Here is a 27,997-nt window from a genome sequence, read left to right on the forward strand (position 1 = left end):
AGCAGTATCTCTAGTTTGTTTAGTGTGATCATCCGGGTGAGTGTAATTTTTAGAAGTAGTGTTGTTGCTGGCAATTAGTGACGTTTCATCAATCTTGAGCGGTAGCCATCTTCAGAGTCATTTTGCAGTGTTTATATCTCTAGTGGTAGTGTGATGTTATGGCTATGAAGACTCAATCTGGCTATTGTTGTTCATGTCTTTTAAATAAAGGAATGATAGTAATACACAGTGTACCTTCATTTTCATAATTGTTGGTTGTATTCTCATTTGTTTGCCTACCAGGTTATCAAAGCCCCAGCCATAATCAAGATCATGGCACATGGACCTCACTACTCTGGGTCCATATGCCAAGACCTCAAGCCAAATATATTCCTGTCCAGTTTTCCCACTCAATCAATAAGTACATAGTATGTCCTGTTGATGCTGCTTAACAGTATGTTTCCCCACAAATACAGTAATAGCCCGCGTATAAGAACCTAAATTTTTCAATTTAGCCTAAATAGGTTCTTATATAAATGGTACTTAAAGCAAATTTAGGCTACCAAGGTTCTTAAAATAGGTTCTTATAATTTCATATGAATTTCATCTGAATATACTATATATATTATAAATATCATCTCATAATACAGTATAATGACAAACACAATAGACATACAACATGGTACTTAAGCGTGAAAGAAAAAAAAAAGTTATGTCAAGTTACTTTTAAATAGATGATGATCTTAATTCAGCAGTTTCTACCTATACACTTTCACAGCAACCGCACTGATAAGAACCTAACTTAAAATTTTTGCCTAAATAGGTTCTTATGTGGAGGGGGCTTAAAATTAAAATTTTAGCCTAACAGGTTCTTAAAACCCAGGTTCTTATACGCGGGCTATTACTGTAATGTCAGAAAGGTGTAAAGATATTACAAGTTTATTTCCCCATAATATTTGTTGATTGCCCACAGCAATTATTGCAGCAGTTCAGACCACATTGTTTGAGGGCTCTGAAGGTTGCGGGTGTTCACCTGTGCACCATGTTGAGGCTGTCGAGGATGGCTCATTTAAAGTAATTGGGCAGCTGATGGTCATGTCTATTCTCCAAGAGGGTCCACCACCAGCCTTTTTAGCTGAGTGGGTGTACACGTATCTGTGCACCCCTGATGTCGCAGAAATCAAACTGGCAGATGATGATATCATAAATCCGGACATAAAGACTTTAGTGAAAAGGGTAATAATATCACTTATTATAATTATTATGAAGCTTTATATCTCGGCATGTGGGGAAGAATATTATTTGCATTATTTGCCACTAAACATCATTGCATATAAGTAGTACAAAAACAAAAAACTGTCTTGTGTCCTGCCAGAGCCTGATGACAGTACAGCCAAAATTGGACACTACATGTATTATGTGCTATGTACTGCAAAATTTCAATTTAGTGCTTTAACATTCTATCAATCTGTCTGTTAAAAAGATCCCATGTTATCGCTTTGTTTACAGTGCAAGATGCCCGGTAACAAACAAGCGGATTTGATATAATATAAACTATTAAATGCAACTGCAAGTATTTTCCTTTGTCTTGCCTGTAGGTTAACGAGGTGAACAGTCCAGCCGAACTGGATGCAGTTTTTGAAAATGATGAAAACATGGATGTGTTAATGGAGACAGGCTTCACATCTTCAATTTCAGTTGAAAAAAAAACAACCATTGCAAGGTAAAATAGTGGACATGCAGTGTCCAAGATGTTTTTGCTGTCATTTTAATTGTTTTGAATTGCTGAGTCCATGTCCTTTATCAGCTAAGACAGTTAAGAAAATAACTCAATAGTAAATAAAATTATGTACTTTATTGAAACACTGCAATTTTTTCATGGATTAATATTCTGAATCAACTGTTAAAAAATCATTTAATTTTCCATGTCTAAACCAACGCACAAGCACAACTTGGAGTCTGAAGTCTTTATCACTGACAATATTACATAAAACGTACATGCACTACAGGAGAAATAACTAGGTACAGCTGTAGATCAATTTTAATTGCAATGTACATAGATGAACATTACTGTTATGAACAATATTATTATTGATGACAAACGAACTACATGTTAAAGAACAAACTGGACTGTCCAAAGCAAACAAGGTAAAACTAGCACTGCTATAGAAAGCAAAAGCTAATAATTATTAGTGTATATGTGTACAGAACTTTGGCTTTGCCTGAGCTATAATCCTAGGAAACAATCAAACTGACCGTGTATACCAGGTATAGCATGTATCTGGTAGTCTGCCTATCATTGGCTATTGGAAAACTTGTGACTATTAGCTCCATAAAAATAAATGAAGAAGCGTTCTCAAGTCGAATAACTCGGAAAAAGAATTTTCCGAGGCCCCCAACGGGAATCGAACCCATGACCGTCCTGATACCGGTTGGACGCTCTAACCACTGAGCTATGGGAGACTCATGGTGAGCGAGGCCATATACTAGGTTCTTATGGGTGACACATGTCCTGCTATACTGCAAGGCTCAAATATGTCCAAATGATAAATGTGATTAAATGATAAATGGAACTTGAGAACGCTTCTTCATTATTTTCACTTTATCCAAGTCGCCATTCCATTTATCATTAGCTGCATAACATAGAAGCTAAGTCACAGACATGACAGTAATACAGAACACCGTTATATTGTTACTTGCTAATGGCTCAATCAGTTATGTTTCACCTGGTCTTATGTTTTTCCTTGAGACTGTTTTGATCAATAACTTCAATATTTTTCTCCATTAAAATGTGCAGAAACAATGATTCCAGATCATCAGGTTTAAGTTGCACACATGTACATGTATATAGTAGGTTAATGTACATGTAAATGTATAATAGAGTGAGAATCTTGTGCTGTTCTTCTTATTAGGGTCATAACACTGCACAACACTGTTATGCGAGTGAAAGCGGAGCTTGATCAGATCAGAGAAGGGCTGAAGCTTCACGGTTTTCTGAGATATATGGAAGAATACCCATCTTTCATGCAAAAACTGTTTGTTCCTGGAGAAGAAGACTATGATGTATGTTACACTATAGGCTAATAAATATAATAAATAATAAATATATTATAGAGTACTTGATATTGTGATGTGTTTTTACAAATTATACATGTTTACGTTTGCTGTGTAGTTGTTGTATATACCACCCCAACACTCTAACCCAGGCACTCATTATACAGTTAATTGGACATGGAGGCAAGTATTATCATGAAAATTTTTTTTTTTTTTTCAACTGAGCTGGTGAATATGGCCACCATTAAAGGTTCAAAAGCTTTATCATGTTTGTGTGGTGCAAAGGGTTCACAGCAAGGAATTACACAAAATCGTTGATACACTTCATATTGCTAATGACCTTATGGTTTGTTGCAGGTTACTTCTACATATCTGATGGAATCTTTAAATCCAGAGTATTCACAAGTTGGTTCCACAAAGAGGCAGCTAGAGATTTCTGTTATGAGTTTTTTTAATAGATATCTTGAAGAAATGGAAGACCGTGACGGTACTGGCAAGTATCTTCCCCAGTTTAACTTTATATTGCTATGGGATTTACCATACACTAGTTGATCACTTGTGAAGGGTTCTATTTACTGGTAGCTGAGGGGGGTTGGGGTTTGATACATGATGGCAAAAAAGTGTGATCACTTTAATTATAATAACTAATTATTAAGATTGGAAGATAACTTCCACAAAAGAAATCACTCATGCTTTGCTTGACTTTTAAAGAATAGTTAAATAAGCTAATTCTTTGAATTAAAGCCCCAAATTAAAGATGTGACTGTGTTAATTACATAATAACCAGTTTGTATGCCAAAATAGAGCTCATTTGGAAGACTTCTGTATTTCAAGCCAAACAGTTACTTGATTAGCAATTTTATTGACCTGAGGCCTTCAATTACATCTGTCAAGGCTATTGTTCTCAATTCTTCAGTTGTACATGTAATTACATGTACAACTGAAGAATTGATAACATCCTGCCAGGAATTGGCCGTTTTTCTCCATGACCCTTTTCCAAACAGCTAGTATATCTCATTGTGTGTTCCACTCATAATGAACTGGACAGTCACAGGAGAATTATCAAAAACCAGTACTGATAGTTTTAATGCTAATTATTGTTAGCATTGACTAGTACTAATAGCTTGTTATATTTTATCTTATTTCACAGAGGAAAATGGCTCTGACAGCACTGGGAGTGTTAAAGACATTTTTCAGTTTCTTACTGGCAAAACCATGAGGCCAATTTTACCAGCAGAGAAGAACGGTTTTGGCATAACAGTCAAGTTCATTCATTGCAGCACTGACCACCAAATTTGTTTCCCTACAGTTTCTACTTGTGCCCTTTGGGTGCAGTTACCTGTGGCTCACATGACAACATACAGTGATTTTAAATTTAACATGGACACTGCAATAACACATGAAAAGACCTTTGGCAAAATTTGAAAGGCATCACCTGATCACATACTTTCAAGGTGGAGCTAAGTTTGAAATACTAAGCACTCTTGTGAATTTGCAGGAAAAACGGTTTGGAAGGACTCAGGTTCTCCCTACGAGTGTTGAAAAAGTTATTTCCAGCCGTGTGTTCCACTGTTAACTAGTCATATTGTGTCATATCCAAGTTCTGTGATGACTGGTTACTAAATATAAATCTAAAAAAAACGAAAGTCATGATTTTTCAAAAGAAACTCAGAAAATCCACTTTCAATAATTATCATTTTAAGATAAACAAGGAAAAAATAGAAATTGTCAGCAACTACACTTATCTTGGTGTCAATTTCTCATCAAATGGAAATTTTCGAGATAATAAATTAATTTTAAAAGAAAAAAACAAGAAGATCTATATTTGCAACACGCCGTTACCTAAACTTCTCAAACTTACCAACTGACATTGTCAACAAGTTATTTGACTCTTTATTCCTACCAATCCTCATGTACGGTTCAGAGGTTTGGGGAGTTTATGACAAAAATGATTATCACTCATGGGAAAAAGACATAATCGAACGAACACATATCCATTTTTGTAAACTCTATTTAGGAGTCAATAAGCAATGCCCAAATATAGCATGTAGAAATGAACTCAGCAGATTACCAATAAAAGAAATAATTGACATAAAGGTTATTACATTCTGGTTACACTTGGAAAGCTTACCAGAAGATAACATTGCCAAACCATGTCTCTACCTCTCAAAAGAAAAGGCCGACAAAAACCAACTGAGCCTAATGCAAAGAGTTAATTCATTATGCAACTCTTAAAATTTGAACATTTCAAATTTAAACGTTAGCAATTTCAATAACATTAAAACACACATTCGATTGACTGTTACAAAAACCTCAATCAACCATCAACTTAATTTATTGAAATTAAATAAAAAACTGAAATTCTACTCTACCTTCAAAAAAGATTGTCACAAAACTGACTTTGTAGATCCAATAAAAAATACACTCCACAAGAGACAAGTCAATAAATTTCGCCTTGGAAATCACAATTTACGAATAGAAACTGGAAGGCACAACAAGATACCTGAAAATCTAAGAATCTGCTCTCTTTGCCATTTAAATGAGATTGAAGACGAACTACATTTTTTATTTTCTTGTCATCATTATAATGACATACGCAAAAAATTTTTCAAATGAAATAAATTGTTAGATATCAAAATTTTAATGATCTAGACAATAATTCAAAAATTTTGTTTCTTTTTAACAACGTTGATCCTTTTGTCTGTAGGACAATCGTGGCTTACATTTATGACTCAATGTTAATACGACAATCAATGTTAATTTAATTATTCAAATACAAACTATAATTTTATATTATATAACTCTATTAAGTCGGTAATGCCATGTATACATATGGAAATACTGAATAAACTGTTGTTGTTGTTGTTGTTGTGTCAATAAAATCGCTGTTAAAATTCTGTCACTTGAAAGTAGCTTGTTGTTTGGATTAATTTCTTTTTTTCATGAATAGAAGTGCATGAAGTACATGTTCTTGTTCTTTTTCCCCAGAACACAGAACGAGAACATTTAGGGTTGACCTTCTGCAAACTTGATTAGTTTCTGAAAAAGAATTCCTGCTTCCGGAATGCTTGTAGGTTGGGATAAGCTATTTTTCTCCATGACGTATTGAAAATACTCGCCGAAAACTGGGTTGGTTTCATCATCTCCACTATCGAATCCTTCAAACCTATTTTCCACTTCTGTGAGCTTGTGTGGGGATACTGGAAGCAAACAGTCGCTGTGTCCAAAATCCTCAGGCAGGAAGTACATCATGTCGGGAACACCAGATACAGTGGCATGCTTTGACTTTCTGATCCTGTGACTGTTCCAATATTCCTTTACCTTATCCAGATCTGCCTGGAGGAGGTCAGCAAAACAAAACCATAAGGCGGCCTTATGCAAATCGCTAGTTAGATCCAAAATGTCAGATTCGTGGAGGTCATGAAAGAAGTCGATCCACCAACTTGATCGCTGTTTGCGGAAATGTGACCATTGACATTCAATTCGTTGGTTACGAGTGCTTGTTACATACTTATGAGATTTGAACCCTGCGTATTCGTCCAATCCGTCTGCCCTCAAATAACATTGTATTCCAGCAACAAGACCGTTTTCTGTACCAGGGTCAGTATATACGCGCACCGGACATCCACGTGCTGCTTTCACATACTTTAAAAAGTATTTTGCGATACACTTGGGATTTTTGTTGGATTTTTGAACTTCAAGCCAAATAATCCTTCTACTGAATCCGTCGACACAGCCGTGAATTGAAAAACCAAAAGGCTTTAATTTGTCATATCCGTCCATGTGCCAACAAAAATTTGGCCCCGGTGACACATACATTCTACGCTTCAGACAGCGGCTCTTCCTGTGTTCCACTCCTCTTGGATCAACTTCTCTCATCAAGGATTCTACTAACCTACGAGGAACATTAATCTTATGTCTCAAACGCAAGATATGCCACATTGTTCTGTAACCGTTCAAGCTATCTGGACCGGTACATATTTCTTGCAAGATTATGTCCTTAACGCGTTCCTTAAGTTCCTGATCGACCGTGTCACGCCGCTTAAGCCCAAAGTCTTTAAGCCTACGCTTAAGAGTTCGCTGATCCATAATTAGATTATGGTGCTTTTCCAACATTAAGGTTATTTGCCTGTACGAAATACCTTTATAAAAGTAATGCTCAATTAATTCCCTTTCAGATCCACGAGGTAATTCACAATGTATTCCAAGTTCACCGGCCAATTCTTCCTCGTCAGAGCTGCTAGAGTCAGTTTGTTCTCGAGACGCCATATTTCCTCGTTTACTAGGTCTCAGGTCTTCTCGCACAAATGCGTGCGCATGGCTTTTTCCTCTTTTATTTGCGGTGATTTTGACTTTATTTGCGTCGTGTGTTCGACTTTTTATTCGCAGTGTGCGGATTTATTTCGTTTGCAGTGTGCGTATTTATTTTGTTTGTAGTATGCGAATTTATTTTGTTTGGAGTGAGCAAATGATTTTATTTGAAGTGAGCGAATTTTTTTTGTTTGCAGTGTGCCGAGTCATTTTATTTGAAGTGTGCGGATTCATTTTAGTTGCAGTATGCGGTTTATTTAGTTTGCTGTGTGGACTTTATTTTCACTGCAGCGTGCGAATTTACTTTTGTTTGCAGTATGCCGAGTCATTTTATTTGCAATGTGCGGATTTCTCTTCTTTGTAGTGTATAATCAACTTGTAATTGCTTTTATTTTACATTTTTGTTGATTTTTTTTAAATGAAAGTGGTGTCCCTTATGGGCCACCGTACTTTTTAAATAGGTCCAGCTTAACAAGTGTCTCATGGGGAAGACTCTGTAACATATCAGCATGCATGTTCTAATTAGCACCTATTGTATGTTATATTTTGTATACGCATATTTAAGTAGGCTAACACGTTTATGTAAAAAGCAGAAAGCACACGCGGCCTGTGTGCAGGAGTCGGATGAAATAAAGTCTTCGACAACATACTACATGGTGGCAGCGTTTTACAAGAATAATACTTAAAGTTAAGTAGAGAGAGGTCAATTCAAGCGAATGATGACAGCAGCAACGTCTTTCGCATCGCCGCAGATGGACTGGGACGCCCCTGACCCAATAACTGCATTCACAAGATTCAAACAAAAATGCCAGCTTATGTTTTCAAGCGTTCTCAAAGGCACCGACGACGAAGAAAAAGTGAGCTACATCCTACTCTGGTCAGGAGAAAAAGGCTTGGATATATACAACAGCTGGGCATTCACAAAGGAGGAAGACAGGAAAAAGCCGGACGTTATTTTCGAACGGTTCGAAAATCAATTGGAGCCAAAAACGAGTCATCGAATTCATAGATACACGCTTCAAGGAATACGACAAGAGCAAGGCGAGCCAGTGGATGATTTTATTTCAAGATTAAAAAATCTAGCAGCGAAGTGCCAATTTCGCGACAACGCCGAAATTGAAGACAGAGTCCTAGATCAGCTTATTTGGGGATCAAGAAATCCTGATGTTCAAAAGTCTCTCATAAGTCGAGACAAATCACTAACCCTTGCGGCCGCAATTGAGATTGCAAGGAGCCACGAGGCAACAAGTAAACACATGAAGACACTAGCAGGAAGTAGCAGAAACTTCCAAGAGGACAGGAGTATTAATGCCATTCGTAGGGAACAAGAAAGGGAGTTCTGTAACAACTGTGGAAAACAACACCCGAGGAACAAATGTCCAGCCTACGGCACATCATGTCGAAAATGTGGCAAAGCTAATCATTGGCAATCTGTTTGCCGATCCGGCAAACGGAAACAACTTAACCAAGGAACAAAGTCGGTCTTCAAAAAAGTTATCCACGCGATTGAGGATAAGGACGACGACGACGACGATGAAATTCTGACAATCAGTAGCATCGAGGTTAACGCCATAGAAGACACGCAACACTCGATACACGACACACGCGACGAAGCCTTTGCAACACTTGAGATAACTCAGCCAGAAAAGAAGCGGAAAATTAATCTTCAATGTAAAGTAGATACGGGCGCACAGAGCAATGTCTTACCCGTAAGGCTACTGCGCATAATCGCCCCAGAGAAGTTTGACGACGAAGGAAATCCCAAACCAGAAGCACTGGAAAAGAACAAAGCCGTCCTTTCAGCATACGGGGGGTCTATAGTCAAGCAGCTTGGCACTATAAACATCCCTTGCAAGTACAAAGAGAAGAAGATAAACTGCATTTTTTACGTCACAGATACTCCAGGGCCAGCTATTCTCGGTCTAAAAGCGTGCACGGCACTGAAACTAATCTCATTACACTGTTCACTCAAAACAAATCAACTAGACCAGGCTGCTCCGACCAACAGCTTCGTGACCCCAGCTCAAAGCTCAGGTACTCGAAAGAAACGCCCGAATTACATCGAAAGTCAAGTACCACTCAACGAGCGGCCACCAATCAGAAATAAGCAAGAACTGATGGAGATGTACCCAGAATGCTTCAATGGTACTGTTGGACCATCAAAGAACCAAGAAGAAGTTAGAGATTGGCACAAAGCGAGACAAGACAATCAGAGCTACTACTACAACAGGCATACCAGGGATCTCCCTAAAATACACATGGACCATGCCATCTTTGCACAAGATCCAGTGAGAAAAACGTGGAGCCGTGCTAGAGTCATAGATCAAGGAAACACACCCCGCTCATATATTGTACAAACTAGAGCTGGTGCCCAACTACGAAGAAATAGGATCCATCTTAGACCAAACAATGCTTCCAACAACCTGGCAAACAACTTGTCTAACTACATTCCCCAAGGAAGTATGGCTACGCAATCTTCAAGCGCCAATCCACAAGAGAAGAAGCAATGCACGACCCTTAAGCGCCAATCCACAATGTTCCACCTTAGCAGAAACCGAGGGGGGTCCAAGAAAAATCTCGCTCGGGACGTGAAGTTCAGGCACCAGAAAGACTTAACCTCTGACTCTTGTTTTAGTAGATATTATTAGTATGATGTATGATCTCTAGACAGTGAACCCTATTCGAATGAATGTTTTTGTTTTGTTTGTTTTCGTTTCAATTAACATAGCTTTTGAAAAGAAGGGGATGTAACATATCAGCATGCATGTGCTAATTAGCACCTATTGTATGTTATATTTTGTATACGCATATTTAAGTAGGCTAACACGTTTATGTAAAAAGCAGAAAGCACACGCGGCCTGTGTGCAGGAGTCGGATGAAATAAAGTCTTCGACAACATACTACAGACTCTTACCTACAGAACTGCTGTAGCTAACAGTATTATGTCATACTTCACTATTTTGTAGCATTTTCTAAAGTACATGTACCTAGGCAAGACGTCCTAGAGCAAACAAATCTAACTTTCAAAAATTGCCATTGGTCATGGCCGGCTAAGCCCTTTCAGCTAAATGGCCTTTAAAACCACAAAGTTTCCTAGCAGCTGGAAATATGTCAAATGCTGCCAAAAGAATTGCACCACGGAATACAAGAGGAATGTGACTCAGACATGAATGGAGCCGTATCCCTTTCCAAAGGACTTGCATCTCATCTACTACATGCTTTAAAAATGGGTTTATACTCTTGGGCATAGTTTCCATATCTGGTATGACACCTACAAGAATTACATTGACTCCCACTTAAAGCACTCTTCCCTTGGTAAGTTAAGTAGGACTAAGTAAATTACTCCCACTGAAACATCACTCCGTCTTGAATAGGGCTGAAACCAGTCCACATTTAAGCCAAATGCTAAACTTCTTGGTGATTTTAAGAAGTCTTGTCCTTTGAACGTTAAAAAATCCTTCCATACTTGGCCATCATAAATATCACTGATAACCCCATTTGTAACTTGTCGCTGTCTCCAATGCTCACACTTGTCGGCAAAGTTGGGCCTTTTCAGCAAGGTCTCAAGCTGGTTTATCACACTGTTAAAACAGTACACTTTAAAAGGATAAAAACATTCCTTTCCGTTTGACAGCACAACTCTTTTTGCCAGCCTCGCTCCACATTCCCTTGCTCCCTTACCCTTCTTAAAAGCTTTGTGCACACAGCACTCTGCAACAATCCTTCCTCCAATTTGTTGAGTGCAGTCACCAGGGTCATACAGGGATGAGCAGTTGGGACACACCACGTATTTAACAAAATCATCACGGTCAAGGTTAACCAGTTGTCGTAGTACGTAAAGGGAAGTTGGGAACATAGTGCAGAATTTAACAAGATATTCACAATGACATGTTGTGCCAACCAGATGCAAGAACTGGAAAAAGAAACGAAGAAGCCATTCAAGCCCATTGTTGCTAATTTTGCAATTTGCTTGCCAGAGAAGGATAAAAAGAACGAACTGGTCAATGGAGCAGGGATGTCATTTTCTTGGAGACTGTAGACTTGTCACGTGGTTCTGGGAGAGGCTGTTCTTTGCCTAAGTTATCAAGAATTGCCTCAGGAAAATCATCCCAAAATTCAGGCTCTTCATCTTCTGCATTTTCTTCCTCATCCACATTTTGAGCATCTTTCTCATCCTGTAGAAAAAAGGATAACTGTCTTTATTACATAGGGGGCAAAGTTACTGAATGCCAATTGGTCGAAAAAGAGGGCATTTTCTTGCCACTGATTATCTGAGCACCCAATTTCTACATTTAGATGGTTTCTTCATTTTGTGCTGCGGCAGCAATGACTTCTTTCAGGTTCTTTGGGGTTTGACTCTTTAAGCCAGATTGTGCCAAAAAAATACTTGGAAATCAAGTGCTACAGCAACAAAGGAAATTCCTCAAAGTGAACTTTCATTTCTTACAAGAAACAGCAAAAAATTATTTGCTGCACAACTAGGTAATTTGCAAAAACTTTGAAAATACATATGAAAATGAATCCTTAATTCTACTCGGCCTAGTGCGATTACATAACATTGCATTGATGTACTGCAATAATTGATTTTTTTTTTTCTGTTAAAAATCACTCAAAAGAAGACAATGAAGTTTGAGTGATTTGAATGAAATATACAAATGTTATTAATAATTTGCCCTGATTTTTGGAATTCTCTTAACATTTATGTCTTTATCAGAGTAGGAAAATAACATTTTCTGTAAGATTATTCAAGTTGACTTTCCGATGTTTTCTTTTCCAGTCTAGTAATCACAGTGCTCCTCATGAGACTTTTGCCGCATTCAGACTATGTGTTCAGGTAACATTCTTTGGAACAGGCAATAGTCTGAACATACAGACCATAGCTTTTATTTGGTGCCCAAGTGAAAATCTCAGTACCATGATCAAGCACAGGTAGTACAATGACACAGGTCATTAGCATGGGTACTGGTCTGTCAGTTGCCATGCTTTTGCCCCGTGCTTTCCGACAGTAAACAAAATGGAGATTGTTATATTGACAAATAAGAATATGACTGCTCCTTGGGCACCAAGGATTAAGTGGCTGGGCACAGAGCCCTGGCATGGTCACCTTAAGTCTGAACAGGGCCTTAGAACTTAGTACTTAGTTCCCGCCCCACCTCCAAAAAAATAAAAAATTTCTCGAGCTCTGCTTCATAGCAAAAGTCTACAAATCTAAAATATTCGAATAAGTAAGGATTTAGTTAAACATTTGACAATAAAAATCTGCGATAAAATATTGTAAAACATAGCATGACGTTTCGACGTTTCCAGAATGTCATTATCAAGTGAAAGTAAAATAATGAAATCAAGTATATAGAGTGAGTGGGATGAATAAATTGAAAGTTAAACAAAGAGTTTGGCTCTAATGTAGTCACCCTGGGTGTTTAAATTGGGTCTTATTGTTATTATGTACAACATTTCATAAACAAGACAATCCCATTTCCTGCTACACTTTTTGAGCATTCTAAATTGGCTCTTATTGAGTAGGCCAATGTTCCCATGGACATTTCTCAGATGGTGATCAAGTGTCTTATCGAAACAATGGTTCATTGTGCAAAGGAATTGTCCTCTACGCATCAAGCATTCGTCGATGAATGTAATCATAAATAGATATAGGAGGCCTCAAGTAAATACTTTGCAGAAAAATTTCAGTTCTAACCACGGTCTGAAAAGGAAGTTTTCAATATTTTAGAACGACTTTGTATTTCACTCTACGCGAAATACAAATTTGTTCTGGAAACGCGAGGAAGTATTTTAGCCATGTAGGACAAGCTCATTCTGTCTGTAATTCCAGCTGTAAGCAAATGAGTTGATATTCTAAAACATAAGTAAAATTTGTCTTGGGTAATTTATCTACTTTTTGTTCGAGCGACGTAAAGTTCGAGAAAATCTTCTAAAATATACTGCAACTTGAAGTAAACAAGTTGCCCGCCGCGATTCTGTTTTCGCTGAGATTTACCAGAAGTTAAAAATGATCGTTCTTATGTGACATTTGACGTGACAGTGGCCCCAAGGGAGCGAAGCCATTTGGGGGCGTTCGGTAAAATGTCTGGGCACAGCGGCAGGCGTTTCCTTTCCTTCCCCGCCCCTCCCCCCCGCTCCTACTTTTTTCGCTCCTTTTTGCCCAATGCCCTCGCGCGCTTTAACCCCGCTTGGCTTGAAGGAAACGGAAACGACTGCTACGCAGGCTAAAGACCTGGTAAAACCCTACAGTATGGAAATTTTCTGTTTTGTTTCAAAATATGTTGCTATTGGTTTTTTTACTGTAGTGTAAGTGATCTGATCATTAACGAGGCAAAATTCTTTAACTGCTGTAATTAGCCTCACATACTTTAAGCCCAAGCAATTGCTTTGAATAGTGTCTGCGTAAATTATATGTGTGTTTGCATGCACGCAATAAAATTGCTCATTGTTCTAGTTCCAAAAGCATAAGTATTGTTTATTTGAAAATTTTTGGCTGGAGAAGCTTTTTTTGATTATTCTATTTTTGGTAAAAAGCAACATGTTTACAAACATTGACAAGTTATAGTTGTGCTTTCCTGAGTACAAGCTGTCTTCCATTACAGTACCGCTCAAAAGTAAGTTACCAGTCTCGTCTTGTTTCTCACGAGACAAGAGTTGCGTCTTTCAATACGAGAATCTCGTCTCGCGAGAATCACTGAGATTCTTGCAAGAAGATTCTATCCGTGCCATTTTTAAAACAGCCTGTGCCAACAGTGGATAATTCTGTCAACATGTATGCACCAACTAAGTGCTTATTTTTACAGTCACTCATTAAGATGCCCTGGTTACCCATAATGCACTTGATTTGATCAGAAAGTGACCTTGGACCAGTGACCTGCTTGTTTGTTTGTTAAAGATTTTAGATTTTCCTAGTTTAAATTTATCAATCAGTTGGCAAACACGTAGACCGGTACTTTCCAAAATGTACGTAACACACCTAAGGTCGCTCTTCCATAACAAACGGATGTGTGAATTTATCATAATAATATCAAGCTAAAGTGCTCAGCAACAACAAGAAGTTCGTGACATGCTTACCTTCTGGATTTTGTTCAGTCATAGTTCCATCTTTAGAGGAATACGTTGATCAAAAGGGATCTGGCATAGAATAGGTCGCCGTGGCTGGTACATCGCCCCAGGTTTTAAAAGCTTCGTTGAAATACAATCGCTTATTCCTGAAAATTTAGCTTTTCGACACAGTTTCATTGCAATGTTCACAGAAAAGTTTCTCCTTGTGCTTAGACGATTGAGAGCGCCGCTGAGATCCCGCACAAACTCCACGCATATTTTTTCCTGTTCCACTGGAAAGCAAATAGCCCGTCTTCGGAATCGTAGCCACAACCACTGCGAAATCAAGAATCGGCAAATTCTGCTCAGAGCGGTTTTTCCACTAAGCTAAAAGCACTCTACTATTGCTGGGAACGAGTTTCACCGCGCTGTTTCCCAGGTAACAGCCTCGTCATCATGAGATACACAATAGAAGGATGATCACATGGTGTTGTTATGAAAGCTTCCCTTGTCAAAAAGTTTGTCACATTCGCAAGTGGCGGGAGTTTTGAGATTTCGCTGCACTAGCCACTGTTATTGCTGTTTTACAGTAGAAAACCATGTCTGCCATCAATCGCGGCCAAGAAGTCTCGCTCTCGGACAGTCATGTGTTGCTGTTGCAAGATACCATAAAAGAAACTAGAGGTTTACGCGCGCAGGTTGCCGAGAGAGCAGATAAGGAAGATGAAGTAAACAGAAGGCTGGAACAACTGGTCAGCAGAGTAGATGAGCTTTGTGAAAAGGTGAACAACGCTGATGCATCTAGAAAAAGAAAAAGGAACACCAGCCATTTTGCAAAGGTTCCAAGCAAATGAAGGGTAAGATCTTGCTTTATTTTTATTCGTCTTACGGCAGTCAGGATCGATTGAAGAAGGATTTTGCCACTTATAAGCTTAAAAATGCAAAAATGTTCTCACCTATTATTAAGCTTGTGGCTGTATGTACCATTGCTATAGTATGAAAACCAGTAATGAAGCTAAAAGTAAACTTAAATTTTGACTGAAACGCATGTCTTAAGAGCCGTTGTCAGTAACTTTCGAGAATCCGGCGACAGAAGCGAAAATTCGAATTTTTTTTTATTTGCCCCAAAAGACCCTTTTGGTGAACTATTTTCAAAAATAATATTCAAAAGTTCCAGCGAATTTTTTTTTTCGGCAAAAATTAGGAAAGTTCGAAATCGGCCGCAACGTGCCCGATGGCTCGATTGAAATTATGCAAATTAGTACATTTTTAAAACTCTCGTTCAAGACAACGCAACGTTTTCTCGAGTTGACACTTTCACAATCGTTTTTACATCCCTTTTGCTTGCTTCCAAACTATATTTTATCTCGACCTGAACATTATTTCATTCGAAGTTAGCAACGTAAAGAATACAATGTTTGCTATTTCTTAGATAGAGTGATTTTAGCCATATTTCAGATGACCATATCATCGGGGGTATACGAATATACTGGTAATGAAATACCTTTTTTGAACGGGTAATTTTTCTTATTTATCATGTTAAAATATTTAGTTTGGCCCGTGGAAAGCGAGCGCGCTAGGTCGAGATGTGTGGAATGCACTTTGACACAATTCGCCATTTCAGCACTTCATGTTCCTCCTGTAACTTTGCACGTGTCAATACAGTTCACGGAAGCTTTTAGATAAAAGCCAAGGTCTCTGGTTTCATTTCATGCTTTAATACACGTAAATAACAAGCTTTAAACTTGAGAGCTCCCCATATTAGCATTAAGTCATCAAATGATTCGTTTCAGGTGAAATTTTCGAGTTTATATTGAGCCGTTCAAGTGAGATGAAAGAGCCGTTCCCAGGGAAACAACTTGAAATCAGTGAAATTAATACCCTGTCTCTCATATCTTGCTACACTTCCAAACTACCGTTATTTTTAAGCTAGAAAGTGTAAATGCTCCCTTTTTGGGTGACCTAAAACAGAATTTGCCTTAAATATTACGAACAAAGTCCACTGCAATAAAAAACTGAAAAAATCGCGCACCGACGTAAACTGTAAACATCAGCCGTTTCTCAACTCGCCACATGGGTGAAACGCGTCCGTTATTGTTTTACCTCTGTATACATTTATAACCAGAAAGTAGAAACAAAAATTCTTCTCTATGCCCATCTGTATAAAAACACTTGCCAACGAAGCTTTTGTTTTTCTGTGTGTTTGTCGAAAATACTGAAGAATAGTGCAACATTGTTACTGACTGCTTGACTCATTCAATCACAACCGGATAACACGACTGAATACTAGATATAAAAAAATGCTCTTAATTCTCTCCAATCGTTACTCACATTATATTCGGCGATATCACATCCCAGAGGCAAGGCTGAAAGTTGTCTCAAATTCCGCATATTAGAAATTTAAAGTTTTGAACAACGCGAACAACTTTCATTGCGTGACAAGTGAAATGTGATACGCAAGCGCGCGAAAAGCACAGGAATAAGCTATGTCAACATTTGCGCTTGTGATGACAGTGCAAAAATAATTTTTGAAATTACAAGAAGAAATTAAGACAAGTCAAGGTCTGCAAGGTATATTTGATTGCCGGATTGAAACGAAATTCATGTATCCCCCGGGGGGGATTTTACCGAATTCTCATCAACAACAACAACAACAACAACAACCTTTATTTTCCTCAAAATAAAACCGAAATTAAGTAAAATGAAAAGTAAACCAATCAAGAGCTTTCGAGGTCTCGATGCGGTATTTCAATACTATCCTCAAACAAAAAGCTAATATATTTAGGAGAGTAAAGTTTTTCTTTCGCCATGGAACCTCTCCGTGCGGATCGATCAAGCTCAAAAAATGCGCAATATTTGCAATGTGTTACGCTTAATCAATGCAAAAAGGGCGTTCGCTCGCACCTATACAGGCACAAAAGATCCGGCCTATGAAGAAATTCAAGACGAAATAGTGTTGTTGCTAGAAAGGGCAGGTAAAGTGTTTTCATTTGAGTGAAACTAAGAGCATGAAAGAACATTTTATTTCCTTTTCTGATTTTCCCCTATTTTTTTTAGAATCGTTGTTCATCATGATCAATGTATGCACTGTGGCTTAACCTAATCCAAATGGAACTCGTAATTAAGTTATATCTTCAACCAATTCCATATAAAGATCACTATAAATTGAATAATCACTAGACTCTGGTACAGAGGCTCAAAAGATACTCTCAATGGCCTTTTCAAAGGCTGTTTGTGTGGTGGATACTCTGGAGCACGCTAGGAGGATTTAACAAAGACAACGTCAGACTTGAACAGTGACGGCCCGTAAGAGATAACACCGTCTTTTAGACCGAACACGAACATCTGAGAAATGTCAGTCGTGCCCCTTGTCCTTTGACACTAGTGCGCGCGCTAGAAAATAAATTAAGGTTAAACTTTTACCTTAAAATTCGATCAGCTCTACCGTCAGCAATAATGCAGAATAATGTTGTGTATTTCCGGTTAACATTTTATCACCATCATTGACTCATCTCAAACTGACATTAAAGCTACGTTAAATATTTGACTGCAATAGGCCTTATCACGGTTTTCGACGCCATTTTGAAGAGTAGGCAAACAGGCTTGAAATACCAGTGTTTGTATGGAAATTCGATGTCAAATAATTTTCATAAAATAATAAAACATTGCTGCTGAAAAATTCATGAATTGGAAACTTTTGGCGTTAGGAAAAGGATTTTAAGAAAAAAAATTGGAGGGATGTAACTGTGCCAGAGAGCGTCCAGTCGTGTTTTGAACTTTCCATACATTTTCCTGTATTTTTTTTCCTGCGAACTATTTTTAGTACTACAGTTCACGGCTGGTTCGCTTTATCCACAACTTTTGAGCATTGATCCATGGCGAAAGACAAACTTCACTCTCCTCAGTGTATTAGCTTTTTGTTTGAGGATAGTACTGATATACCGCATTGAGGTTTCAAAAGGTCTTAATTTGTTGACTTGATTTGTAAATTAATTTCGGTTTTACTTTTTCTGTAATGTTATTGATGAGAATCCGGCACAGACAATACAGAGTGAATCTCGGAGGAGGAAAACTACATGATTATCGTTTCAGTCCATTAAATATACCTTGCAAACCTTGACTTGTCTCAATTTCATCTTGTAATTTCAAAAATTATTTTTGCACTGTCATCACTGACAAGCGCAAATATTGACAAAGCTTATTCCTGTGCTTTTCGCGCGCTTGCGTATCACATTTCACTTGTCACGCAATGAAAGTTGTTCGCGTTGTTCAAAACTTTAAATTTCTAATATGCGGAATTTGAGACGACTTTCAGCCTTGCCTCGGGGATGTGACATCGCCGTATAGAATGTGAGTAACGATTGCAGAGAAGTAAGAGCATTTCTTTATATCTAGTATTCAGTCGTGTTATCCGCTTGTAATTGAATGAGCCAAGTAGACAGTAACAATGGTTGAGGTCACATTGGAGAAAGTTAACCATGGTAAACTCAAGTTTACCATGGTTAACGGCACCGCAAGTGTGACCCCCAATTTTCAGTTTACCGTGGTAAACCTAACTCTGGTAAGTTGCCCTGACAACAGCGGCAAGAACAAAGTTGACTTGACCCCAGATAAGAATCTAGTTACCAAAAAAAAAAGGTAGGTACATCTCTTGTCTATCTAAACCATGCATATTTTGTTGACAGTTTGTCATCTCTTTGGACAAACGCAGTAATTACAATACATTTGTGGATTCATATTTTATAGACATGAAATTTATTTTCCCGCTCATTGGCGCGTGTGTTTGAGCGAACAGCGCTAATTCTTCGTCCTTCACAACTTTTAAAATGAAGTCGAATGTTTCCCGTGTTACCCTGAAATGGTCTTTCCAAAGGGCTCGAAGGAGCCGGTTATCATACATTTCCTCAAGCCATCCCTGTGGTCGAGGGTAAACCCAGGCTTGCCTGCGCGCTCTTCTTTGCCTGTGTCTTTGCCGTCTACAAACCGCTGCACTTTCTTTGGTCCCAAGATCTAAATAGTTGTATGTAAGAAGGAAGCGAATTCTACATGCTCGTCTAAGCAGCAGAATTAAAAGCAAAATGGGAACAATTAAAAATACAACTCTCTCTTGTTGATCCATAATTTTATTACACGCCAGGTCACAGATCAGTGACTTACAGCCGATATGGGCTCACGCGACATGTCAACATTTAGTGAACTCGTCACGGATAAGTTTACTGATCATGCGAAAGAGTGCACATGGAAAGCGTCAAATCTTTTTTGACAGCTTTACTATGGTAAATAGGTGGTTGCGCAATTTACCTTGGTAAAGCAATTTTTACCATGGTAAGGCCTCTAGTGTGACCTCAGCCAATGTTGCACTATTCTTCAGTATTTTCGACAAACACACAGAAAAACAAAAGCTTCGTTGGCAAGTGTTTTTATACAGATGGGCATAGAGAAAAATTTTTGTTTCTACTTTCTGGTCATAAATGTATACAGAGGTAAAACGACGGACGCGTTTCACCCATGTGGCGAGTTGAGAAACGGCTGATGTTTACAGTTTACGTCGGTGCGCGATTTTTTCAGTTTTTTATTGCAGTGGACTTTGTTCGTAATATTTAAGGCAAATTCTGTTTTAGGTCACGTAAAAAGGGAGCATTTACACTTTCTAGCTTAAAAATAACGGTAGTTTGGAAGTGAAGCATGATATGAGAGACAGGGTTTTAATTTCACTGATTTCAAGTTGTTTCCCTGGGAACGGCTCTTTCATCTCACTTGAACGGCTCAATATAAACTCGAAAATTTCACCTGAAACGAATCATTTGATGACTTAATGCTAATATGGGGAGCTCTCAAGTTTAAAGCTTGTTATTTACGTGTATTAAAGCATGAAATGAAACCAGAGACCTTGGCTTTTATCTAAAAGCTTCCGTGAACTGTATTGACACGTGCAAAGTTACAGGAGGAACATGAAGTGCTGAAATGGCGAATTGTGTCAAAGTGCATTCCACACATCTCGACCTAGCGCGCTCGCTTTCCACGGGCCAAACTAAATATTTTAACATGATAAATAAGAAAAATTACCCGTTCAAACAGTTATTTCATTACCAGTATATTCGTATACCCCCGATGATATGGTCATCTGAAATATGGCTAAAATCACTCTATCTAAGAAATAGCAAACATTGTATTCTTTACGTTGCTAACTTCAAATGAAAGAATGTTCAGGTCGAGATAAAATATAGTTTGGAAGCAAGCAAAAGGGATGTAAAAACGATTGTGAAAGTGTCAACTTGAGAAAACGTTGCCTTGTCTTGAACGAGAGTTTTGAAAATGTACTAATTTGCATAATTTCAATCGGGCCATCGGGCACGTTGACGCCGATTTCGAACTTTCCTAATTTTTGCCGAAAAAAAAAATTCGCTGGAACTTTTGAATATTATTTTTGAAAATAGTTCACCAAAAGGGTCTTTTGGGGCAAATAAAAAAAAATTCGAATTTTCGCTTCTGTCGCCGGATTCTCGAAAGTTACTGACAACGGCTCTTAAATCGCTGATGTCTCATTGATGTTGAAGGTGAGCGAAGTGAAGTTTTGAATTCGACTCCATATGCATATAAACATCAGTAAGCTTTGAATTTGTAACTATTGTTAAAAGGTTGCGTTTGATTGACCGTACATGTATTCCGGAATTAGCGGAAAATCTGTAAGATTTCTCTTTCTAAGTAAATTTGGGAAGACGTATCCGCAAACTTTCCCTGACACATGATAAGCTTAATGCACTTATCAATTGAAATCCCGACCCCCCCCTCCCCCACCCCAGGCCAAGGTGGGGATTTGACTTGACATCATTACAAATCTTAACAAACCCCCACCCTACTGGGGTATATTGACTGGTAAAACCCCCACCTTGGTGGGGAAACCTATGTTGGTAAAATAATGAAGACAGGCCAAACACGACTCCTATTGACCGAGATAAGAAGTACATGACCTTCAAAGCTTTGCTCTTACGAGTACGTCTTTCAAAGATCTCCCTAAGTTTCTTTACGAAAGTAGGGGAATATCTTTGTAGATCTCTCTTAGCAGAGGCTGGTTTTCTATCAAATGCCATTTACTCATCAGAATGGTTTTTAGGTTAGGCACAGATGGGCGATATTCCGTAACAAACAGCAAATTGTTTTGGCGCGTTTTTTGTTTGTTTTGTAGTGCCGACATTCTTTCGCTGAAATTGACTTCTGAGGGAGTGTTATCTATAAGGTTATCGGGGTAACCTCTGTTGCATAGTCTCTGTTTGAATAGAGTGATGTTTTCTTCAAATTTTGTTTTTGAAGAGTTTGTTCTGAGAAGTCTTAAGGCTTCGCCTTTGATAAAGCCTTTCCTGATGCCTGGAGGGTGGCAGGAAGAAAAATACGTGTACTGGAACATTTCTGTCGGTTTGAAGTGCGTCAAGTTTTGATTCTTTTTTGAATCTTTCGCCCTTGTATATACATGTGTCAAAGAAAGTGATATCAATATCTGAAATTTCAGCCGTGAATTTTATGGTCGCATGATAGTTGTTGGCTAGCTCTATAAAAGTTTGGATTTCATTTTTGCTTACGTTCCATAGAGAGAAGACATCATCGATGTCGAAAAATAATTTGGAAACTTACCTTTCAAAACCAGATGTCAAAACAAAACTGCAAAGCGCGGCTCATCGAAATCCAGCGAGCGACACTAGTGACCATGTGAAGAAATTACTGTGAGGAAACTAGGCATGAGTCCAATCCCCACCTCGCTCCCCGACCTCGATGAATGTGTAAAGCAAATCCTGAGAAATCCCCCACCCCCACGGGCGAACCGTGCCTTCAAATACCATAAAAATCCCCCACATTCCCCCACCTTGGCCCGGGGTTGGGGGGTCGGGATTTCAATTGATAAGTGCATAATTTCAGTGCGATTTTGTGAAAGATTTCCGCACAGCCCCATACATTTATTATGCATGCAGCACTGTCATACTAACCCTCTCATACAAAGAACGAGCATGAATTGAGTTTGAGACGCAAATCCCTTACATAATTTCTGTATGGGGCTGAGTGAAAATCTTGCGAGAATAGGGTAAATCAAACACGCCTTAAGTTAGGGGGTAGGTTTCTAAAGAAACCGAGGGGTCTAAAACACAGGTAACAGGTTACATGTACAACCCTAACCCTAAACCCTAATTTAACCCAAGGTTAGGGTTAGGGTTGTGCCTGCAGCCTGTGACCTGCGTTTTAGACCCGCCGTAAAGAAACTGTGGTGCTGTGTTGGTGGGGAGGGGAAACAAATGTTTGGTTTTATCAACAGAGTTACAAAATTATTGATAAGGTAAAGAGATTTGAGCATGATGTTTTAAGCATTAGCCATTCTTTTGGATTTCCTTGCACCCGGAATTTGGGGAAACTCTCGAAATGCTAGCACTCAAATTTATTTACAGCTATCTTTTGTTAAAAAATTATGATGAAATACAGTAAGACCTTCAATCAGCTGCCAAATAAATTTATTCTAGAATGACGAGAGGAATGAAAACAACTCATTCTTGAAAAGAACAACTCGTGATCTGTTCCAGCACATTTTGGAAACAAATTTTAAGAACCCAGTGTATTTTATCCCTGAAAAAAAAGTTCTAAACACTTAATTTCCCACTGAGTTGATAATTGCCCAAGTATGGAAATAGGCCCACATAAGGTAAAGAATAAATTCTTGGTGGGTTCAAATCACTCCAAATCAAATGTTTTTTTTTTGTTTTTTTGCTTATGTGAATCACATTTTGTTCCTGGGGAGTGCTCAGTAGTAAATTAAGCAGTTTCTTTAATTCCACACCAAGATTTACACTGTACCTGATTTCTCAGGTAAATGTATAACCACTACTGTGCTACACAACATTTTATCTTCCAAGTTGGCAAATATTCCTTTCTGGTAAACAGTTATAAAAATCAATGAAGGCAAGGATCTAATATCAGCATACAGCGTATGCTTCAATTTGATTGAAAGAAAATACTATTCTCATTAGGACATGGTAGCCAATATTTATTATTAATAGTCGAAGCAATAAGACATTTGAATTTAGTTAACAGTAAATGTATATTGATCGGGTTTTGTCAACTGGATAATTTAGCTACATCATATTACTCAATAGGCTTTGAGCTGTTGGTTGCTGTTGTAGATACCTGTTTCAAACAAAACTTTTCATGACATAATGGCCTAGCTTGCACATGGTTTACTTTCTGCCTTTTTTTACACTCTAGAATGAATTCCATAAAATGTACAAAGTCTTAAATGGAAATGGAGATTTTACTGGATTTGAGCTTGATGAAGGGTAAGTTACTGTGCAATACTGCATGATGTTTTGGTAACTTTTTAAAAAAGTTATTTTTAGAACATTAAATGATAATTTTTTTTTTCAAATTGACACAAACTTAGACTGCATGTATACAACTTGTAGCTGTTATTTCTTAGGGTCCATGCTAGACTTGTGTTTTTTTGAAACCACACTGTTTGGACTTTTGATCACAATATATTAGTTTCTAATATTATATTCTAGTACCTCATCCGGACTGATCAGGCAATTGTGTTGTTTCCAATATAGCCCACAAACTCTACCCTGCCTTCTTCTGCTCTAACAAATCAAGAACGTCCTACAAATTTTAGAGGAACTGTATGTTGAGTGCAGCTGTAAGTTTAAGGGTTTTGGAAGACAATATCATCCCATCATAAGGTTAAGATCTAATATATAATTTGTTTATCTTTGTCAAGTTTTGATTGCTTTCTTTTCTGTTGTGGAAGTCTAGGACTGCAAGTGAAGGAAACCGCACTGTGTTCACCAAAATTGTAGAGTCAATTGACAGTGATTATTGGTGGAAAAGAGCACTGCCCATGGTCTGTTGCACAACTGAGAGGCAAGTTTTTTTCCTTAAAGTACAGTGCTTCTCAAACAATAATGATTAGAAGGTTTCAATGCAATTCTATCATGGGAGTTTCCTCCAATCAATAAGGTCTCTTTCTACATGTGTAGAGACTTAATGTATCACATGTGGGAAAGCTTAGATCTCTGTAAAGTGTTTCAGGAAAAGGCATAAACACAAAAGAATATTGTCCTTTACTATTTTTTTTAAAACACAGCAAAAATATTTGAGCTGAAATAAAAGAAATGAGCCAAGTACATTCACGCCCTTGCCCTTTGAAGCCTTGTTCGAAAGTTAATTATTACTGACAGAACTTAAGAGCTAAATGTAGTTGGAGGGTATATTCTCTCAGTGCATCTGTTATGTATGCATTGTTTCTTTTTTTTTTTTATGCAACTCTCATTTTAAACTTTTTGTTTCCATAGTTATTATCGGTTTTGTTTTGTTCATACATTTTTTTATGGTAGCTCGATCATATGGTTAAACATGTTGTTTGCTGTTCATTTTACAGAGGCCTGTAAGACCTATCACAGGTCCCACATTGATGCAAGGACAAGAAGAATCAACTCTACAGCTGAGGAACACAAGCAAACCTGTAGGAGAAAAGGACAAAAAAGAGATGTAAGTTTACTTTGAAATACCTGTACCCATCATGTATTTCTTTTGCATCAGAGTGTAATTTGTAATAAGAAATTAATTTGTTACACAAAATAAAACTGTTGCCTGTCTAGTTATAAATGCTATGTTGAGTGTAGCTTTAAGAAAAAAATGATATCAGTGGAGTATCTAGTGCTAAGAGAATCCATGAATTTCCCACTGGGTATATAAAGCTGTAGTAAGGAAATGGTAGTCGACCAAACAAGGCAAGGAAAATTATCTTTGACCCTGACAGAAATCGAACCCATATCACCTCCTTATTTCCACCATAATTACCCAGAGCTTGCTCCCATTTGGCCTCATAGCTGATCAGTAGAGCGATGATAATAAAATCTGGAGGCTGTGGGTTCAGTTCCCAACCAGGTCAAGAGTTTTTCCCTTACATTGTGAGGTCTCCAATTTCCTCACTTGGGCTGATGCACAGTGGGAAATTCATGGCTTCCCTTAGCATTACAACATACACTGCAGAGTTAACTCTCTGATCTATCATTAATAGTACTAGTGTTACATCGTTCGTTAACATCAGAAATTGACATCTTTATATCTGTTCTAAAAAGAGACAATACAATATTGTTCACCATTTTTATTTTTGACATTAGCTCAGTCTAAAATGTAGGGATGTTGCTAAATACCAGCTTTGGGCAAACTTCACTGTCTGAAAGAGGTGTTACAGTTATCATTGGGTAAATTTCAACAGCGCAGAAATACTTGAGCCTAATTTTAAAGGTGCACAGTCCAAAAATGCTGGCTGGGTTAATTAGTAGGCCTGATGAGATTTCTTTTAGCTTTATTCCAGTAAATATGTCATGAATGACAAGATATCTTTGACATTTTACTAGTGTGCAGATTCATGTATTACCTGTATGGTTTTCTTGTCTGTCATGCACATCTGATCAATGAAGTCAGTTTTATATTTATTTAGCAATGCAAAAAAGTTACCGTTATGATAATTTAAAAGAAAATATTAATTTTAGAATGTTAACTTTTTAGTGTGAGAATAACAAGGTTACCTTTCAACTGTTCCACAGAAACTTGAACACAAATTGACGGCATTAGAGAGTGTAGACTGGACGGCAACAACAAAGGAAGAAGTACAGGAAGTTTTAACCCCAGAATACACCAGCTCCGATGAGAGCTCGTATGAAAGTGGGTCTGACTCATGAGTCTCGTGAACTGGTGTGCTACCAAGTCAAGCACCTCTCTTGGGAAAGAACACGCCTCACCAAGGCAAAAAAGGCACTGGATACAGTGTATGAGAAAAGCTTATCACAAAGGGTACGACAATCCCTAGTTCCTCGGGAGCTTCATGAGGAGATGTCCAGTCGGAATGTTCCAGTCAATTTTGTTGAGTGGGCGGTTCAAAGAACAACACCAGTAGGAAGGGGTGTAGCTCGTATTTCTCCTTCTTCTGCCTCTTCCACTGGTGTGGTTTCTTCAAGCTGCCCACAGACACTGGGAGGGGATTGCGTTTTAGATTCCCTCCATTTTAGTACTCCCCGCAGTACAAGGCAGCAATAGGGTTTTTATATCCATATTCCTCCATGATCTTAAAGGGGAAGTATCACGAAAATTTGCTGTCATTTCAAAACCGAAAAATGTTTGACTGTCAGCAGAAACAACGAAATAATTGTCAAGTTTGTTAAAAATTATCACCCCAGTGCAACAAAACTGTCAATTAGTGCCTCTAGCCAGAGACAGAGTAGGCCGTTATGGATTGAAACTTGAAAAATATTAGGCTAATGTTTTTGAAGTTCTCACATTTTCGTTTCCAAAATGTGCTAGAACAGATCACGAGTTGTTTCTTTCAAGAACTTAGTTGATTTCAGTCCTCTTGTCATTCTAGAATTATTTGGCTGGTAATTGAAGGTCTTATTTCTTCATTTTTAACAAAAGATATCAAAAACCCCATGATACTTCCCCTTTAACCCTTTCACTTCTATGATCTAAATATCAATTCTCCTCACTGACTGCCATATATATTTTTCAAGTTAACAGACTTTGGTGTTACATCAAACAATATCACCAAGTTGATGATTTTCATTATATTCACCACCTTTCTGGTTGATAATACATTCATAATGTAAGGAGAAATTTCATGTTGATCACTCCTGGAAGTGGAAGGGTTAATAAGTTTTGGTTGCTTTTTTCAAATGAAGAAGTTTGGCCCAAGTTGTTTAAAGGGAGAGATTATTTCAATTGACGGAAAACTGAATATTCAGCTAGTTTCAACATTTTATGTGAATATGCTCAGTATTTTGCTGTGTATAACGTGGTTATTGGGGTTATTAAAGCATTATAATTTGTAATAAATTTACTGCTCTTTCCAATAACATGGGCCAGATGATTATGGAAAAGACTCCTCTTTTCCCTTTTAAAAGAAGCTTTATTTTAATTTTGAAATATACAAATAGGTGAGATTTCAACTTCTTAAATTAAAATTATGAATTTTGTCAAATAAGTTTTAAGTACTTGAGAACTAATACTATTGAATAGATAGGAGTTTTCTTGATTATGTTACAGTTCAAAGAGTTCCCAAGTAAAAAGTAAAATATCAAAATTAGTGAGATTTTTCATGGAATTTAGAAGTCAGTCTTAACCGTTACTTGTAAATAATGGACCATTCTCAAAAGGAGTAAAGTGTCTCTAACACCTCGCGAATAGCTTGAGAACAAATACTATTGAATAGATAGGACTTTTCTTGATTATGTTACAGTTCAAAGAGTTCCCAAGTAAAAAGTAAAAGATCAAAATTAGTGGGATTTTTCATAGAATGTAGAAGTCAGATTTAACCGTTACTTGTAAATAATGCCATTCTCGAAAGGGGTCAAGTGTCCCTAACGCCACGAATTTTATTTCTTTGGATTAAGAAGTGTGTTGAAGCCTCCACTCTCGTGAGCTGTTAAATTTCAATATCTTACTGCAGTATCACTTTATATCGGTTTTTGTACTTCGACTGATTTTTATTAATAATTATTGTCAGTTTTAATTGTATATGAAAGCGCACTTTTGTTAAGTAATTAATAAAAAACTTACAGAAAAAGAAACTGTGTCC

The 27,997-nt window shown here is 37.7% G+C and overlaps 3 protein-coding genes and 2 pseudogenes across 6 annotated transcripts in view; 4 read left to right on the forward strand and 1 right to left on the reverse strand.

Moving 5' to 3' along the window:
• The window catches only part of LOC146470959 (uncharacterized), an 11,734-nt gene extending 5,215 nt beyond the window's left edge, over positions 1–6,519 (forward strand). The window contains exons 4-8 of the mRNA XM_085121369.1: positions 953–1,215; positions 1,578–1,702; positions 2,892–3,042; positions 3,391–3,520; positions 4,184–6,519. Coding sequence (XP_084977495.1) covers positions 953–1,215; positions 1,578–1,702; positions 2,892–3,042; positions 3,391–3,520; positions 4,184–4,458 — 944 coding nt within the window. The 3' untranslated portion in view covers positions 4,459–6,519. The remainder of the gene's footprint in view (positions 1–952; positions 1,216–1,577; positions 1,703–2,891; positions 3,043–3,390; positions 3,521–4,183) is intronic.
• LOC146470953 (uncharacterized) overlaps positions 1–27,997 on the forward strand; it is a 174,279-nt gene that overhangs the window by 86,220 nt on the left and 60,062 nt on the right. Inside the window, exon 1 of one of the 2 annotated variants that reach the window (XM_085121379.1) lies at positions 15,156–15,245. The exons of the other annotated variant lie outside the window; for it this stretch is intronic. The gene's annotated coding sequence lies outside the window, so the exon portion shown is untranslated. Of the gene's footprint in view, positions 1–15,155; positions 15,246–27,997 lie in introns of those variants that run through there. 2 annotated transcript variants of the gene reach the window in all.
• LOC146470956 (mannan-binding lectin serine protease 2-like) overlaps positions 1–27,997 on the forward strand; it is a 94,262-nt gene that overhangs the window by 40,089 nt on the left and 26,176 nt on the right. The gene's annotated exons all lie outside the window — the stretch shown is intronic.
• LOC146470960 (uncharacterized) lies at positions 10,395–11,543 on the reverse strand (annotated as a pseudogene).
• LOC146470961 (uncharacterized) lies at positions 14,988–27,983 on the forward strand (annotated as a pseudogene). Its single transcript, XR_014866909.1, has 5 exons — positions 14,988–15,245; positions 23,632–23,702; positions 24,175–24,282; positions 24,800–24,909; positions 25,974–27,983. The product of XR_014866909.1 is annotated as an uncharacterized LOC146470961 (transcript).

This window comes from Pavona decussata, unplaced genomic scaffold (assembly GCF_977016875.1).
Source record: "Pavona decussata unplaced genomic scaffold, jaPavDecu1.1 SCAFFOLD_108, whole genome shotgun sequence".
Lineage (NCBI taxonomy): Eukaryota > Metazoa > Cnidaria > Anthozoa > Scleractinia > Agariciidae > Pavona > Pavona decussata.